Raw genomic sequence first — 16077 nt, 5'->3', positions numbered from 1 at the left:
ACCGCAACCCTGCCTCTTATTGTCCTATATATAATCGCGTTATAATCATTTGTCTGGGGAAATTGGGTATGTAGGGATGTAGCTATATTTATATATCCATGTAGATGACTTTCAGTTTAACGGAGGGAAAGGAGAAGCTAACAGGAGGCCTGTAGACAGATATAGTGAGACGCCAACAAGGCAAGGTTGCAAATATATGGAAAGACAGGAGTCATCGTGTGGAGGTGACTGCTCTATTTACTGCTGTGGCATCATGGAGTTTAGTTCAGGCATTATTTAGAATAAGAGTGTAGTCACAGGCTTTAATGATGCTGTTTTGTTTTTGAATGCACAGCCAAGAGTCATTTTCCCCTCTTATTAAAACATCCATCGTTGAAACACATTAAAAAACGCCTGTGGTGTTTCCTTCTGTATTGGAGGACCCGTATATGTCCACTGGTCAGCCCGTTTCACAGGAAACCTTTTTAGGACTACTTCAAGTTACATTCATTAGTGTGGGTAAGACAACCTGGAGCTCAATAAGCTCACAACTGTGGAGATCACAGTCGACTTCAGGAACAGGCCCCCAATGCTGAAGTCAATGATGAACTTGGGTCTTTGGGTTCTTGGCCTCTTTTTTTCGTGGTGTTCTAGTGCGACCTAGTGGTCACCCACAGAACTACAGCTGCTTGACTTCTACACACAGCGTGACCACTTTTAGACTGAGTGGGTTTACAAAAGTGGGTCCTGATGAACATACAATTAACATCTTTGTAAAGAAATAATACAAGATATCGTAGTAAAAATGAGCTTAAAAGACATTTCAAAATCAAAAAAGCGAGAACCAAATGCTAAATGTACTATTTAACAAAATAATTTAGGTCACAACAGTCAGGAAACAAATAATCCCCACAAACTGAATTTTACAATCCAATTGCATAAATCACTGACATAACAAGTGTTTTTAAAACCGAAAAAATGACCAATTGGAATTTGATCTACTCGTAAACGCTGTCTAACTCACTGTGTCTTTGAGTGATTTTCTCGCCTCACATTGATGTTTTCCAGCCTTGCATTCCTTCATGTTACCTTACAAACTAGTTTCCTTCATTCATTGCACAAAGTTGAACGTAGGCATCATACAGAGCGTCTCATCACACTTGACCCTGTGCAGAAAGAAGATGAGATTGAAAACACAACCTCCTGCCGGAAATGCGAGCCAAAGCGTATAAACAACAAGGACGAATGTGTCTCTTTTGCAGTGATGGCTGCAAACAAAAGGCACAAAGCACAAAGAGCGGTATCAGTGTGACATGCGTGTGTAATGTATGCTGATACATCGTGTGTCAAAGCCCTTCAGGACAACAAACCACAACCACGCCTCCAGACTTCCAGACTGTCAGGACATCTGTCATCGCTGACAGTCATATGCCCTGCCATGTGTGTGTGTGTGTGTGTGTGTGTGTGTGTGTGTCTTTGTATGCACGTGTATATCTTTATCACAGAGCGAGAGAAAGGATGAGCGGCTCTTTGGCAACGGGTCATTCCAGAGAAGATGGGAACAGCCGTGCTTCTTAAACATTCATGCCTGGTTTCCTCAGTGGCAGTTTTTAGTTTTTGTTGCCAAAGGAGCTGAACCACAACCAGCATGTGAGACAAATAAGTGCGCAGACAGACGTACAGACAGCATGAGAGCACGGAAACGTGTATGAGACTCGGTCCAAACTTTCAAAAGTTATTTGGCCACCTCAACTGAGGCCGCCCCAGCTTCTTAATCATTCATTCTCACAAACTACCAAAACCAACATGAAATTTACTCTAAGAACCACAATAGTCATTGATTTTCAATGGCCCTTTCTTTTATTTAACAACTATGACATTTTTAAAAAGACAAATTTCAGCCTTTTAATCAACTTTCATGTGGTCTTTTGAATAACGAATAATGGGACAAGATGTCCATTATTTTCCAGAGTAGAGGTGTGTATGTATGCATGTATCCTCTTATGACACCAGGGGGAGCGGTTTTCACACACTTGGATAAAGTGTCATAGGGGATAATGTGGGGGTGGTTGTGTGGTGGAGCCATATTCTAAAGGGACAGTTTTCAATGTGATTTTTTGAAGAAAATATAATAGACACTAAATCTGTGCTGTTTATTTTCTCCTCTGTGGGACAGAGGACAGACGTGCCGCAGGTCAAAGGAACTTTTCGATGTGACGGTACAAATAATTAAGAAATGAAGTATATCAAAGAAAGATTCTTAAGCCTTGAAAATAAATTATGGCTGACTTACTCAAAAAATGGCTACAACCTTTATTTTTTCCAACTTTGTTTGCCTGTAAGTACATTGAGCGAGATTTGTTTTTCAAACATCAAATATTTGCTGATTCAAGAATATTTGAATGTGCTTGGCCAAGCTGAATTCGGATTAGACTTAAATGTCATGAAGTACATGCAAGATATATCGTAGGACATCACTGGATGTAAAAACTTTATTTGCCATAACGATATGGACAATTTCGCAATTTTTTTCCATTATCCTTAAGAGCATATATTTAAATATCTTGCCTTTTTTTGAATGATTTATTACAATAAATATGTTCAATTAAATGCATTCCCAGTGAGTGCAAAGCATATTTATATTGCCATAATGCAATAGTCAATATATCGGCCACTTGTGATGTAATAGGATGGGACATGTTTTAATACTGAACCCTCACATTTAGTCATCACCAACCGTTGAGTTGTGGTTATATCCATATATGAAACCGCTGGCCTGTATAACTTAAACAGTGTGGGATACTTTAGTCGGGTTGGTTGCTATACTGTGATCACACTATTTCCACAGAAGTTTGTTGATGAGCGGAAATACTGACACCCCACCATCCTCTAATAATACTCCATCAATACAGCCATCAGACTGTTTGGGTTTTGGATTCTCTACTTGGCACCATTTACCAAATATACCTGTTGTCATAGTGTCCTGCAGGACGAGGAAACAATAACTATGTCCATTCGTAGGCCTTATCGTAACAACGCCGGCCAATACACACATGACAAATCAAAAGGAAAAACAGAATAAATCTACAGAGCAGCATTGACGCTGTGCTAAAGGTTTATTAAAGGAATATTACACCAGTCATTATCAATGTCTCACATTAAGAATTTAATTGGTCACATAATGTTGATGTCCTGTTTGTTGCCTCTTCGTTCGCTTCTTACTTCTCTCAGACACGTGCTTCCGTTTGTTCACAAAAAAATCTGACATTGTGAGAATATGACCAATATTACCATATTACATATTATTATCCCAGTGACCTTAAGTCACCTTTTCTCTAAATGTCTTTTTTTGTACAACAGTCTGCCCAAAAGGGATATTCTAATTGATAGTGCTTTTATTTGGGAAATTTCCAGAGTCACACGAGACATAAAACATGTGTTCTGAGTATCTATTTGCTGCTGTCAGGCGCCCTATAGTTCTCCTTAACAGCAGTCTTCACAGGGGTTCCCCATTCACAAAGCCTGACTGACTTTACAGAGGGCGGGGGGAGGTAGATAGGCAGGGAGGGAGGGAGGGAGGGAGAGACTAGAGAGAGAGAGAGAGGGAGGGAGGAGAGTTGAGACATCCCTTCCTCACTTGGCTGCATTCGGTTTACCGACACCGGAGAAGCGACCATGCTGTGGAAACTAGTTGAGAATGTCAAGTATGAAGATATTTATGAGGTAACGTTGCCGTCCATGTGTCTGTGTTGTTCAGGACTTATTTTGGATGCTGCTTTTGGGGAGCAATGACGTGTTGGGTTAAGTGGTGTTCTGCAGGGAGCAAAAAGGCCTCTTATTCGTGTGATGAGGGGACGTTTCACTACTCCACGAGATGTTTCTCTCTGCGCGTCTTTCTAAGGGTTCGTGGTATTCAGTGTCGTGTTTTCGGCTGTGGTGCGGGGCCACTCTTGTTTTGGAGGAAAAAAGGAGTGGATAAAGAACATTTTTTTATTTTGACCTTTTCCAGAATACACATGGACTATATCTTTAAATTTGGCACTATGTCTTTTGTGCAAAAGTATGTTCAAAAGTAACATACAACTGTCATTCAAATATATCTATATATTTCACTCCAAATACATCGTATATATTAATATTTTATAAAGACCAGTGATTGCGCAAAATCTGAATCACAACTTAATTTCAAATTCAAGCATTAAAAAATGAGGGGGCCATAATGTGTCAAATGCGTGGACATTTTTTGGCAAATTTAATCTGTTTTAAATATATATATTACGTCCGCGCCGGGGCTCGAGCATTAAACGCGCAGAAGGGGGCAGCGCACGAGGGCCCCACCGTTTAACCCCGGTGAGAAACCCTTGTCTCGTGCCGCACATGGCTTTTCTCCCACGGTGCGAAGGTGTGTGTGGGGGGTGGGGGGCAACAATGCCGTTAAAACAAGTCATCGAGGACGCAAAGAGGGGCCGCTGTAGTCTACGACAGGACGTGTAATCGCTTCTTTTGACTCGTCACACCGTTCACACGAGGCCCCCCTCGGCTCCCCGCGGTGTCTCGGGTGGGGTTTTTCTGCAGGCCGATAAAAGGCAGCTGCGACGCTTCATGAGCCACCGTTCAGTCAGCGTGTGATCGCCAACGAGTGCTATTTCGTGCGTAAAAGTAACCCGCGTTCTGGTCGTGTTAGGTGGGAACAGAACCCTTGACCTGACATTGGTGGTGGAGGCGTCACCCGATGAGTGTTACAGGGGAGCCCTGTTCATACTATCATCCATCTGGACTTTCACAATGCACGTTGTGCTAAAGTGTGTCCAACGGGGAGAAAAGTTGCCTGCGTTGCATCAGATTTAGCCTATTAAAAGCCCCCCCAAAGTGCGCATTTTTGTATGAGTGTGTGTGTGTGTGTGATGGGGAATTCCACGCTGGTCTGGTCACCCTGCTCTCACCCCTATGAGAGAGAGAGCGAGAGAGAGAGAGAGATGGGGTCGGGGGAGGGGGGTCTTTTTTTTCTATCTCCTGTTGTTCGCGCGTCGTCTCTCTCCGCGGACTTTTAACGTCACTCACGGTTGCGCGACAGGCTCCACGCTCCATGTGCCGCCCGTCCCCCTGCCCCGCGCACATTAATATTCCTGTAAGCCTCAGTCATGAATAACAATTAACGCTACACCGTATACCGGGGGTAGAGGCGGGCTCACACTCAGAGCGGAGGCAGCTCGGGGCGCAAGAGGGTTCATCATGGAGCTGTAGATCAGGCCGTGCCTGCAGATACCAACGCGCCGCTTTTACCTGGAACGAGTTTGGCTATATCATCACGGGCCAACACTATCTTCTGTGCCGTTGACACCAACAGAGGGTTTGCAAATGTTAGTTCACTCCTACTCCACTGCGGTGAGTTTCCTCTCCTCACTCCCACTGTCCGAATTTGCGCAAACGGTGAAGCCGTGGATTTTGCCTTAGAGGTTTTCGTTAATGGGCATTTTAAATCAGGTTATAACATTTTTTCCCCTCCAGGCCCTTCTGATGCATTGTATCTCCTGAACAAAAAGCAGTGAGGCTACATCACTAGGCAACACAATATAACACATGTGCCGTGGTTCAATGGGCCGACCCTGGCCTATTTGGTTTTATTTCCTTAAAATGTGGTCGATTTATTTTTTTCTTCATTTCTCCTCTGCGCCCTCTTCAAGGACCGGCACGACGGCGTCTCGAGCCACAGCTCGCGCCTGTCCCAGCTGGGCTCGGTATCGCATCCGGGACCCTACTCCAGCGCGCCGCCGCTGTCTCACGCACCATCCTCGGACTTCCAGCCTCCGTACTTTCCGCCTCCGTACCAGCCGCTCGCTCACTACCAGAGCCAGGACCCGTACTCCCACGTCAGCGATCCGTATTCCCTGAACTCCCTGCACCAGAGCCAGCAGAGCGCATGGGGGGCGCGGCAGCGGCAGGACGCCGCCGGAGAGCGGATGGACAGCTCGGCTCTGCTGGCGCAACCGCGGGCCTCTCTGCCGCAGCTGTCAGGGTTGGACCCGCGGCGGGACTACGGCGTGCGGCGGCCGGACGTGCTGCTGCACTCCGCTCACCCGGGACTGGATATGAGCGATGGACTGCTGCAGGGGCTGCATGGCATGGAGGATATTCAGGTGAGTCCAAGATCGCGCTTGAGATTCACGGGAGTTAAAGTGCATGAAGCAGATTTTACAGCTCCAGATGTGAAGATTTTTTTTATGATATTGGCAATGTTTGACAAATTGGGGGAATATGGATCTACACTTAAATGTAATGTGTATTATCACAATAGCAGATATACAAAGTGATTCCTTCTGATTATAAGTGATAAATAAGTAACAATTTATAGCGACGCCCTTTTGTGTTTAAAAATAAACTCCAGGTATATGAACCGTGCACGGTATTAGAATAAACAGATCGCCACGGATTGGACATGTTCTTCATTGTCTCGTTGCCTTTTGGAGGGAAGGTCAGTGAACTCAGAGCAGCTCCCTCAGGGCTGGACTCTCACAGCAGCTGTAGCCTGAACACAAATGGCCCACAGCTAAACAAACTGTCCTCAGAGAGCTCAGGTATCTTCTTCGATGGGAGGATGCTGACACGGCCAATAATTCACCCATAATTCAACTGCTGCATGGAGCTCAAATGCTGCTTTTTAGAATTAAATGTCATAACTTCAATGACTACGAAGGATTAACACTCATTTAAAACAACAACGTCTGGAATATGGAGAACATATATATACCTTTACCCTTCTAAATTGTATTTTATGAATAGTTGTGATCCACTTCATTTATTATAATAACCATAGTATTATTATGGTTGTTGTTATTATTATACTTATCATTATATTATGATTATTAATATGAACCGGCTAATGCAATTGTTTTGATTGAATTCATATAATTTGAAGACGTTTTGCTGCCATGCATGTACACAAAGACTTGAAATAGAAACAGTCAGCTGTGTAGGATTTTATCTCCCTCTTGTTTCCCTTCAGGGCACAACCATTTCGAGTGTTAGCCATTTTAACCTCGTATTTCTGGCTTTCTTTATTTGTGTCATACATTTATTAACCCCATTTAAATTTGTTTTAATAAGTTCAATTTTTTCCCATGTTTCTGTTTCCTTTTTACTGTTTTTTTCCCCGAGCGCGCAGAAGTGATGAGAAAAGGCAGGGTCTACTTATAGAGGGATTTATTGAGATTGATGAGTGAGAGTAGTTTATTGTAGCACATGAGTCACGACATTACGACCCCCCTGAAATTAATCCTGCGGCAATGTAATAAAATAAAGTTTGACACGCGTAATTATTAATGGATTTGCTTGTAGAAAGCAGACTATCATTTTTTGTATTATTTACCTTTCTTCTTACAGACCATTGACGACACCAACGGAACGAACATCCTGGATCAATCAGTTATTAAGAAAGGTAACACACACATCTTGTTGTTCCTTTACACTTTATTATATCACGCCTTCTGTGATTAGTATCGAAGTGCACAAAAAACAGACGACTCGGATCTAAACTGGACTGCGTACTCGACCCGTTTTGGTTCCGTTGAAGCTGCCGCCATGCATGCGGTGTCCACGCGGGCGCCCATTGTTTCCCCGGGGATCCGGGTTAACGATCCGGGCGCACTGACTGCAGCAGGCCGCCGTGATGATGTGCCGTGATTTAGTTACGGGACGTTGAGTGACTGAGCTCCCCGCGGGCCACTGAAGCCGCTGATGTAATAAATGGCACCGCTCACAGGAGATCTAGTGAGCTCGTTTAGAGCTAATCTGCGGTATTATCCCCCGTGGAGCCATAATAATAATACAAAAAAAGAACCGTTTTGCACTGGCCCGTGCGCATGCATGCACGTCTTCTTCTTCTTCTTCTTCTTCTTCTTCTTCTTCTTCTTCTTCTTCTTCTTCTTCTTCTTCTTCTTCTTCTTCTTCTTCTTCTTCTTCTTCTTCTTCTTTTCGAGCATTAACACGCTGCTGGTGGGAGTTAAACCGTCCGTAGAGATAAAGACGCGGAGGGGGTTAACGCGATGGCGAGAGCGCGGGCCAATCAACAATCGATAATATTGTAATGAGAATGTCGCGCGACATTAAATAACAGCGGAATGCCCGGCGCGCGGGCGCCTCATTAGGCCAGGCCCGCTGCTCAGAGCGCGCGCGGTGTCCACGCGCCGGGATTTGACAGAAGACATTTGGAACTTGTTTGTATTTACCTGAAAACCACAACAACAACAACCAATAGTTCCGTGTGTGATATGTAAGACCTGTGTCCGTCTCCTCTCCCAGTTCCCATGCCACACAAGAACATGGGCTCCCTGATGCTCGGCAAGGACGGGCTGATCGGGGGCATCACCGTGAACATCAACGAGGTGTTCTGTTCGGTACCGGGCCGCCTGTCGTTGCTCAGCTCCACCTCCAAGTACAAAGTGACCGTAGGGGAGGTGCAGAGGAGGCTGTCCCCGCCCGAGTGCCTCAACGCCTCCTTGTTGGGGGGCGTGTTAAGAAGGTAGGGCTACTTCCGCCTCGCAACGCGCGGAGGAATACCTCTGCGGATGTAAAAAAACCCAGAAAGAAATAAAAGCGCGTGGCCCTGGGATCTATTAATTAAATCCTGAGCTGCGGCCCTTTGTACCGTTTACCTCACATAGATTCTACTTAGCAGTAAAATCTCTGGAGACTAACTGGGGCATAGGTTGATGGCTGAAGTTCAAACTGTAAAGTGAATGTTGGCAATTTATCAAGTTAATGCTCTGTGGGAGAATTTTTGTAATGTAATACATTTTTTTAATGAGAATATGCATACATCTCTCAAATATACAATGCACAAGAATTATGCTTCTTTTTCCACAGAGCAAAGTCCAAAAACGGTGGGAAATGTCTGAGAGAAAAGCTGGAGAAGATCGGACTCAATTTACCGGCAGGAAGACGCAAAGCTGCTAATGTCACATTACTAACATCTCTTGTCGAAGGTGATTGATGTGCTGTTTTTTTTTCTTTTTTGTTTACTCGATAAATACATAAACTGCAGAAATTTATTCTCTTCCCGGAGATAGACTCATTGGAGAAATTGTGGTTCTAAGAGCTGCTTAAAATATTATCAGCATCATATCCAATACTCACAGCTGGAATACTGCAAAGGTCACACCTTGCAGGAGTAACAAATGACAATAAGCCTATTCATGATCTGGAAAACAAATATTCAATATTGATTAGGAGGATTGGGGTTATTTAATCCAATGAAATGGCTCATTAATTAAATAGTTAGCTACTGAAGGTTGGGCCTGGCCGGTTGAATGCCAACAATTTGGGTATTTTCTATATAGCCCTTGTGTCTCCCAAATGTTCCATGTTGTAATATTTCACATGAATGTGGCTGTTTCAATTAAGATAAAGGTAATATATGAAGGGACCGTTTCTTCCAAAATGTTTCAAATGTAGTACATGAATTCAACTGAGGATTTGCTCATATACTCAGAATACAATGAAGCAACTTAAAAGAAGCATGATAATTAACCAGAAATGATAGGATTTATTTTTACTCCAGGCATAATAATACCAAAAATAAATATTTTATTACGATTTCATTCATTTTATTTGTTGATAGAAAACACTGGCTAATAAGCACATGCCGTTCATTTTGACAATTAAAACCGATAAATCGGTCTACACTGAATGTGTCACCTCACAGGTCGACAGCGGAGGGAAAGTAGTGCGTGTGGGGGTTGACCATTCAGTTTGACCAAATATGTCCACACCCGAGGAATAAACTGAAGTACATGACTTACCTCTTCACAAAAAAACAGAAACACGTGTATGTTTTCCTAAAGAGGTTCTATGGCTTTTTTTATCTGCACCACATCTCCATCGGCCGTAACCTCTCCTCCACCCGTCCCCCAGGAGAAGCGGTCCACCTGGCCCGGGACTTCGGGTACATCTGCGAGACGGAGTTTCCCACCAAAGCCGTGAGCGAGTATCTCAACCGACAGCACGCGGACCCCAACGAGCTGCACACGCGGAAAAACATGCTGCTGGCGACAAAGTGAGTTTGATGGACCGTTTGATTGCATTACGTAGAATAATCTGTTCGCGGCGCTGTCTGTCATGGAATATATTATACACTGCCCGTAGTTTTAGTCAAAAAACGGGTTTTAATGACAATATACCCCCACGAGTATAGCTGTAGTTTATTTGTAGTTTAATTGAAATGAGCAAAATAGAGATTTAGACAGTTTCAACGTCACAGAGAATAAAATCCAGGGTCCATGTTTGTCTCTATACGGACGGGCGAAGGGATTGGTGACAACAAAACACACGTTTACACAAACATCCAGTCTAGCTCAAAACATTTTAGATCTTCCTAATGCAGCAGATGTTCTCCTTTTTAAACGCCCCACATTAGTGTCACATTTATGGCTGTAAATACAAGGTCTACAGTTCCAGGGTGCATGTGGAAACATTTTGTCGCTGAATTTAATTACATAACTGGCACACACACACACACACACACACACACACACACACACACACACACACACACACACACACACACACACACACACACACACACACACACACAGGGGGAAAACATGAAATTCATTTTCTGTAAGTAGTTACATTTCTGATAAATTAAATTATTGTGAAATTAAATTTTCCCCGGGGCCTCTGTGGCTCCTCTTTAAGACCCCTAAGGGGCCGAACGCCTCCTATATCCTCTGCTCTTACTACACACCATTTTACCAAAGTGAACGTGGCATTGACATTTAAAAAGAGAGATTGAGTTTTTACTTTACAAAAGTCACTTCATATGGATCCAACCTGTAATGAAACGGCTGATTGTAAAATTGGCCTTTAAAAAATAGTGAAGTTAAATTGATTTCAACCATTTTAGGAAAAACAGGGCAGAAATCTGCGTTAAAAGTTAACACAAGAGTATGTGAACCTTATTTGACGCTGGACACCTTAATGTAGCATATGAGCTCACAGTCGTCATTAAGTAACAGCTCTGAGGCTGCTGGTCTGTGTTTGACCACTGCTTCTGCTCTTGGAAGACATCCACTTTACCGGTTTCCCCAGTACAGTTATTCATATAAATCCATTTTTATGGCCGTTCAACTGTAGAATTGAATCCAGAATCTTGTGATTACTTTTTAGCGAGCGAGCAGCATAGATCTTCTTTAAAGGAACCAGGGCAGTATAAATGTAGATTGAATCAGAACTTCTTTGAATTTTCTCTCTTTATATATTATGAGCAAAAAAAGAGAAAAATTTGCCAATTAATGTTTCCTGTCCATTTATTCCCCTGAATGAGTTTAAAAGGCTGCAGAGCTGCAAAGCATATCTAACAAAGATCCCTTCAGGAAGCTCGTATTTTTAGCTTGCATAAACAGTGCTGTCTGCTGGCCTGCAATGCATGAACCATCTGCCTACGTGTGTGTGTGTGTGTGTGTGTGTGTGTGTGTGTGTGCATCCCAATGTTCTCGGTGGTGTGGTTGGTGGTGGATGTTTGATGCTCACATTCAAACCTGTTCCAACGCCGTGTGTCGGTGCTGCCTCTTGGAAATTCATTATTTAGCAGCGAAGTGTTTCAAGTCGTCAGAAAACAACAGCGCGAGCCTTGAGTGTAGCCCGCGGTGGCGGCTTCGCCTCTCTACTCCCCTAACCCCAGCTGGGCTCGGCCTGCACAGCCTGTCACTCATTTGCTGAAGCTCTGCCCCAAGGCCGCGCACAGGGTGTGTGTGTGTGCGCGTGTGTGTGTGTGTGTGTGTGTGGTGCATGCGGGCGTGCGAGTACACATTTGAGAGAGAGAGAGAGGTCTCTTGAATATGAAATGTGGGGCCTAAAACCAGAGGAGGATTTGCTAAAATTTTACAAGGAGAAAAGGTGAAGATGGGTTTTTCTTTGACACATGAGGCATGAGATCCATTCAATGACATCTTGTCTCGAATCACATACATTAACGGTTAGAGATGATTCATAAGGTGGTGGCTTTTGGTATTTCGCTGAGTTCAAGTGTTTCTCTCATTCTTGAAGATAATTTTCCAACGTGAATGTTATATTCAATTCAATTCATTTTATTTTGTATAGCCCAAAATTGCAAATTACAAATTTGCCTCAGAGGGCTTTACAGTATGTACACATACGACATCCTCTGTCCCCAAACCCGCCATCGGCATTTATCCAGAGCATCAACAATAAAACGTGTAAAACGTGTAATGTCACTTTCATAATCAAAGATAGAGCTATGTATTAGATTTTCAAGTGAAACTGAAAAAAGGTATGAACTCTCTTACAGAATACAAAAAGTAAAAACTCTTCCCTAAAGCATACTTTTAGTGAGCGAACTCCTATTGCCAACGGTCTGCGCCCATCAGCGGTGAATTATGCTTTGCCATAAACAGGACAATAGTGTGACATCATTTGGCAATAAAACTATGAAAGTTTACAATAAAATAACCAAACACATTCAGAGTATGTGAAAATATATCTCTGTTATTACAGTGTTACATTTGAAGTGAAGAGTTCTAAGTGGCTGCATCAGGATCGTGCTCTTCCCTCTGACTGTAAAATGAAAAGTTGAAAAGAAAGTTTGCCGCTCTGCGCTGCAAAGTTAGCATCTCAAATCTTAATGACACCACACGGAGCTTTTCCCAGCTAACAGGGTGGTGCTGTCTGCAGCCGGTATAGAATCTGAAAGAACTGCATCTGTCTGGCTTTCAGCTCTTTTCTGTCCTTGTGAACTGTAATATTCATTCATTTTTGGTTGGGCCTGTTGCAAGCCAACACAACCCCATATCTATATTCCTAATATACTGTAACCTACTGACACCTTCTTTAGCTTGCGTTCAGATCCAGGTATTATTCAGGGAAGAACTACTGCTGCAAAATATTACTCACTGTCTTCCTCTGAGACTGTTTCTCCCCACAGGCATCTGCCCGTGGTTCCTTGGGGGGCCTTTCAGTCGACCTTTTCCGCTGATGGTGTTTAAAAAGACGGTTGTCATGTTTGGAAAACCCCTTAAATGACGCGTACTGAACACTGCCACGGAATGTCGACCATCAGCAGTGGCATTACTGCCTGATATAAGGCGGAGTTCCCTTCTGACGTCATGTGCCCCCCCCTCCTCTCTTGCAGACAGCTGTGTAAGGAGTTCACAGACCTGCTGGCCCAGGATAGGACTCCCCTGGGCAACTCCAGGCCCAGCCCCATCCTGGAGCCGGGCATCCAGAGCTGCCTCTCCCACTTCTCCTTCATCACGCACGGCTTCGGCTCGCCCGCCATCTGCGCCGCGCTGACCACCCTCCAGAACTACCTCAACGAGGCTCTCAAAGGACTCGACAAGATGTTTCTCAGCAACCCTCCCAACAACCGGCACGGGGACGGTGGCGGCGGCAAGGCCGACAAAGACGAGAAGCAGCGGAAATGAAGCTGGGGAGGCGACGACCGAGGGAGCCGAACGGACGGAGGCGTCAACACCGTTACTTCTAGCTTTACACCACTGCCACTGACCTGCCACACACTGGGCCGAGGTGGAGGAGGAGGTGGAGGAGGAGGGCTCGGTGGAGAGGAGAAAAAGGCGGAGGAAGACACCTGAGGGCCAGTGTCAGAGAGCACAGAGGGATGTTTCATCTGTGTTACGTTCTTTTCATTCCCCTGAGGACATGATGGTTACTGTGTTACATCCATTTCGCTCCCCCTGCCTGCATCCTGTGAGACTGAGATGCTGTGAGCAGCCAACAAACAACATTGTGGGTGTGTGCGTGAGTGAGTGTGTGCCCGAGTGTGTGTGTGTGTGCGTGTGTGTGTTTGTCCTCACGCAGAAAAAAAACATTGTGGGTATGAAGATTGGCTCATTTTATCTGTGAAACAGGTTCGTCTGGTGACTTAACGAGGAGGGAGGGTGTTAATTTATGTGTGTAAATATTTATTTATATTAATTAAAATGGATGGTTGTGTAAATAGGTGCACCAGCTATTTTGGAGTAGGCCTATTTATCTGTAATTTGACCTTTTTGTGTGCAGGCGGGAGTGCAGGACTTATCCAGTGTTTTTTTCTGTTGTTATAGAGCTGTTGTCATGGTGCTGATGATGGGTAGACATGCTTCTAATTGTCCAGTGATTTCATTTCTATCACATTGATAATAAACCATGCGTTTTATTATGTGAGGTGTCCAGCCTGTGCCTTTTCTCCAGGAGAGTCACACTAAGTTTCGCAGGTCAAAGTAAAACTTACTGAAGTTGAAGTTGTATCGATTGTGACGCAGGGGGGGAAATCCATAGGCCGGGCATATTGATTTGAGTGAAATGTGAATTAGCGTTTAACAACCGCTGTCCGTTCATCACAACCGGATAAAACCTGTGTAAAAAAAAATTAAACCATTTAGATCTCCATTAAATTTAATTCACTTTTCCTTTTAATTGCACTGCAGAAGACGCTATGACAGAGCTAAGAATTGTTATTTCCACATCAACTCAGTTCACACATAAGCTTTAAACTGTTAATAATCCCTAATCACTTATACACTCTCAATCCTCCTGAAGAGAGAAAATGATCGGCTCTGTAAAAAATGATAATACTCTTTACTCTTTAAAATTAGTCTTGGATTTAAATGTAAATATTGGGGATCCACAAATTTGGGATGCTATTGATACACTGAAAAGAACTATTTCGCAGTCATCAATGTAATTCAAAATGACTTTTTTACCGTAACAATGTTTTCAAGAATAAGAAAAAAACGCTGTAATATTTATGCAGTATTTTCCATTTTATAGGCCATTTAAAAAAAAAATCCCCTTCATTGTGGTCTTGTAATGTTAAAAAAAGGCCAAATACACCTATACATATTATAAAATGTGCCTATGTTGGTAATGATGACATGGAGATATAAGATGTGTCCTAATGCAATCTTGACAAATCCATGACCTGCGTATATTCAAGTAAGGAAAATGTTATATTTTGCTCTGTAAGGTCTAAAATATCGGTATTCTGGATTCCACCATGAAATGAACAAGCGTGCACACACACACACACGCACACTCACGCACACTCACGCAGGCGCGCGCACGGCATGATGGATACTGCCTTATTCCGGTGAGATAATTGGCTGTATCTTCCGTCCAGCGAGGCCCTCGTTTCAGGGAGGCTTTCCTCTCTCTCGCAGGGGGGGAGAGAATCGTGCCTCGCAGGCCCGCTAATGACGGCACAGAGAGAGAGAGAGAGAGAGAGAGAGAGAGAGAGAGAGAGAGAGAGAGAGAGAGAGAGAGGGGGGGGGGGGGACGCAGTAAGAAGACTAATGAGGAAAAGAGAGACGTAGAGAAAAAGAAAACAGCGAGGGGGAGCTGAGGAGGAGGAAAGGGGCAGAGGGGGGGGGACAGAGAGGGGAACTATCCCGCGGGCGCAGTGTGACCCGTGGAGTGGAACGCCACGTGACGCAGGTGCAGAGTTCAGCACCCGCGTGTCCGCGAGCCATTTCTCGCTCAACAAAGACGGGAAGCTGCCGAGCATCAGCGGTTACAACGACGACAGGTTGGCTGGAACTACAAACAAAGAGGCTGAAGAAAAACAACAACAAAAAACCCGCAAACACGGAAGAGAAACCCGCCGTTCCCACGGATGACCCCGGGCGGCGTGCGTTCATCGCCGTCGGTTTTAGAATATATAAACGAGTATATTTAGGATATGCGTATTGTTTAGGAATCCAGAACAAAACAAAATAAATAATGAAAACAATCGTAGCGAGTGGTGCACTGAATCAGCAGGTTGATAAGACAAATTAAGGATGGAGCGTGTGGAAGATTATTAGAAAAAGCGACGTGGCTACTAATAAAATCACAATAAAGCGCAATAAAAATATAATACTCAGTTTTAATGTTAAAATAAATGTGATTAATCAACAGAAAAAATCATTAGCCGTGGCGTTGACTGGATGTTTCTATTCCCTTCCAGCAAAAACATCCTCTGCTGGGACAATAATACATTACATGTCATACATAATACGCCGTAAACTCAATTAAAAGGTTGAAAGGTGTTGTGTCTTTGGACTATTCACTTATTTGCGAACTACTTCTCCTCAAACCGTCATTCCAAGC

General features: G+C 43.9%; 1 protein-coding gene across 2 annotated transcripts; it reads left to right on the top strand.

Annotated features, from left to right (window-relative positions):
• Positions 1 to 3552: 3552 nt before the first annotated feature.
• Positions 3553 to 14151, top strand: tfap2b (transcription factor AP-2 beta). 2 transcript variants are annotated; one of them, XM_040161267.2, is made up of 7 exons: positions 3553 to 3702; positions 5664 to 6116; positions 7360 to 7414; positions 8278 to 8497; positions 8842 to 8960; positions 9889 to 10030; positions 13124 to 14151. In XM_040161267.2, exons 1-7 carry the CDS (start codon positions 3655 to 3657, stop codon positions 13413 to 13415), a joined length of 1329 nt encoding a protein of 442 aa, XP_040017201.1. In that variant the 5' UTR covers positions 3553 to 3654; the 3' UTR covers positions 13416 to 14151. The 2 variants fall into 2 exon arrangements, with proteins under 2 accessions (XP_040017201.1, XP_040017202.1); XM_040161268.2 differs by lacking the exon at positions 3553 to 3702 and adding an exon at positions 5021 to 5364.
• The last annotated feature ends 1926 nt before the right edge of the window (positions 14152 to 16077 follow it).

This window comes from Gasterosteus aculeatus, chromosome 18 (assembly GCF_964276395.1).
Source record: "Gasterosteus aculeatus chromosome 18, fGasAcu3.hap1.1, whole genome shotgun sequence".
Lineage (NCBI taxonomy): Eukaryota > Metazoa > Chordata > Actinopteri > Perciformes > Gasterosteidae > Gasterosteus > Gasterosteus aculeatus.
Note: the sequence above shows the minus strand (reverse complement) of the source record. Positions and strands in the feature narration are given on the sequence as shown.

What these genes read in the sequence shown, in the direction of transcription:
- tfap2b (XM_040161267.2), top strand. Translation starts at nt 3,655, where the DNA reads ATGCTGTGGAAACTAGTTGAGAATGTCAAGTATGAAGATATTTATGAG. An exon ending in AGTATGAAGATATTTATGAG is followed by an intron (nt 3,703 to 5,663) that starts GTAACGTTGCCG and finishes GCCCTCTTCAAG; the next exon opens with GACCGGCACGACGGCGTCTC. An exon ending in AACATGCTGCTGGCGACAAA is followed by an intron (nt 10,031 to 13,123) that starts GTGAGTTTGATG and finishes CCTCTCTTGCAG; the next exon opens with ACAGCTGTGTAAGGAGTTCA.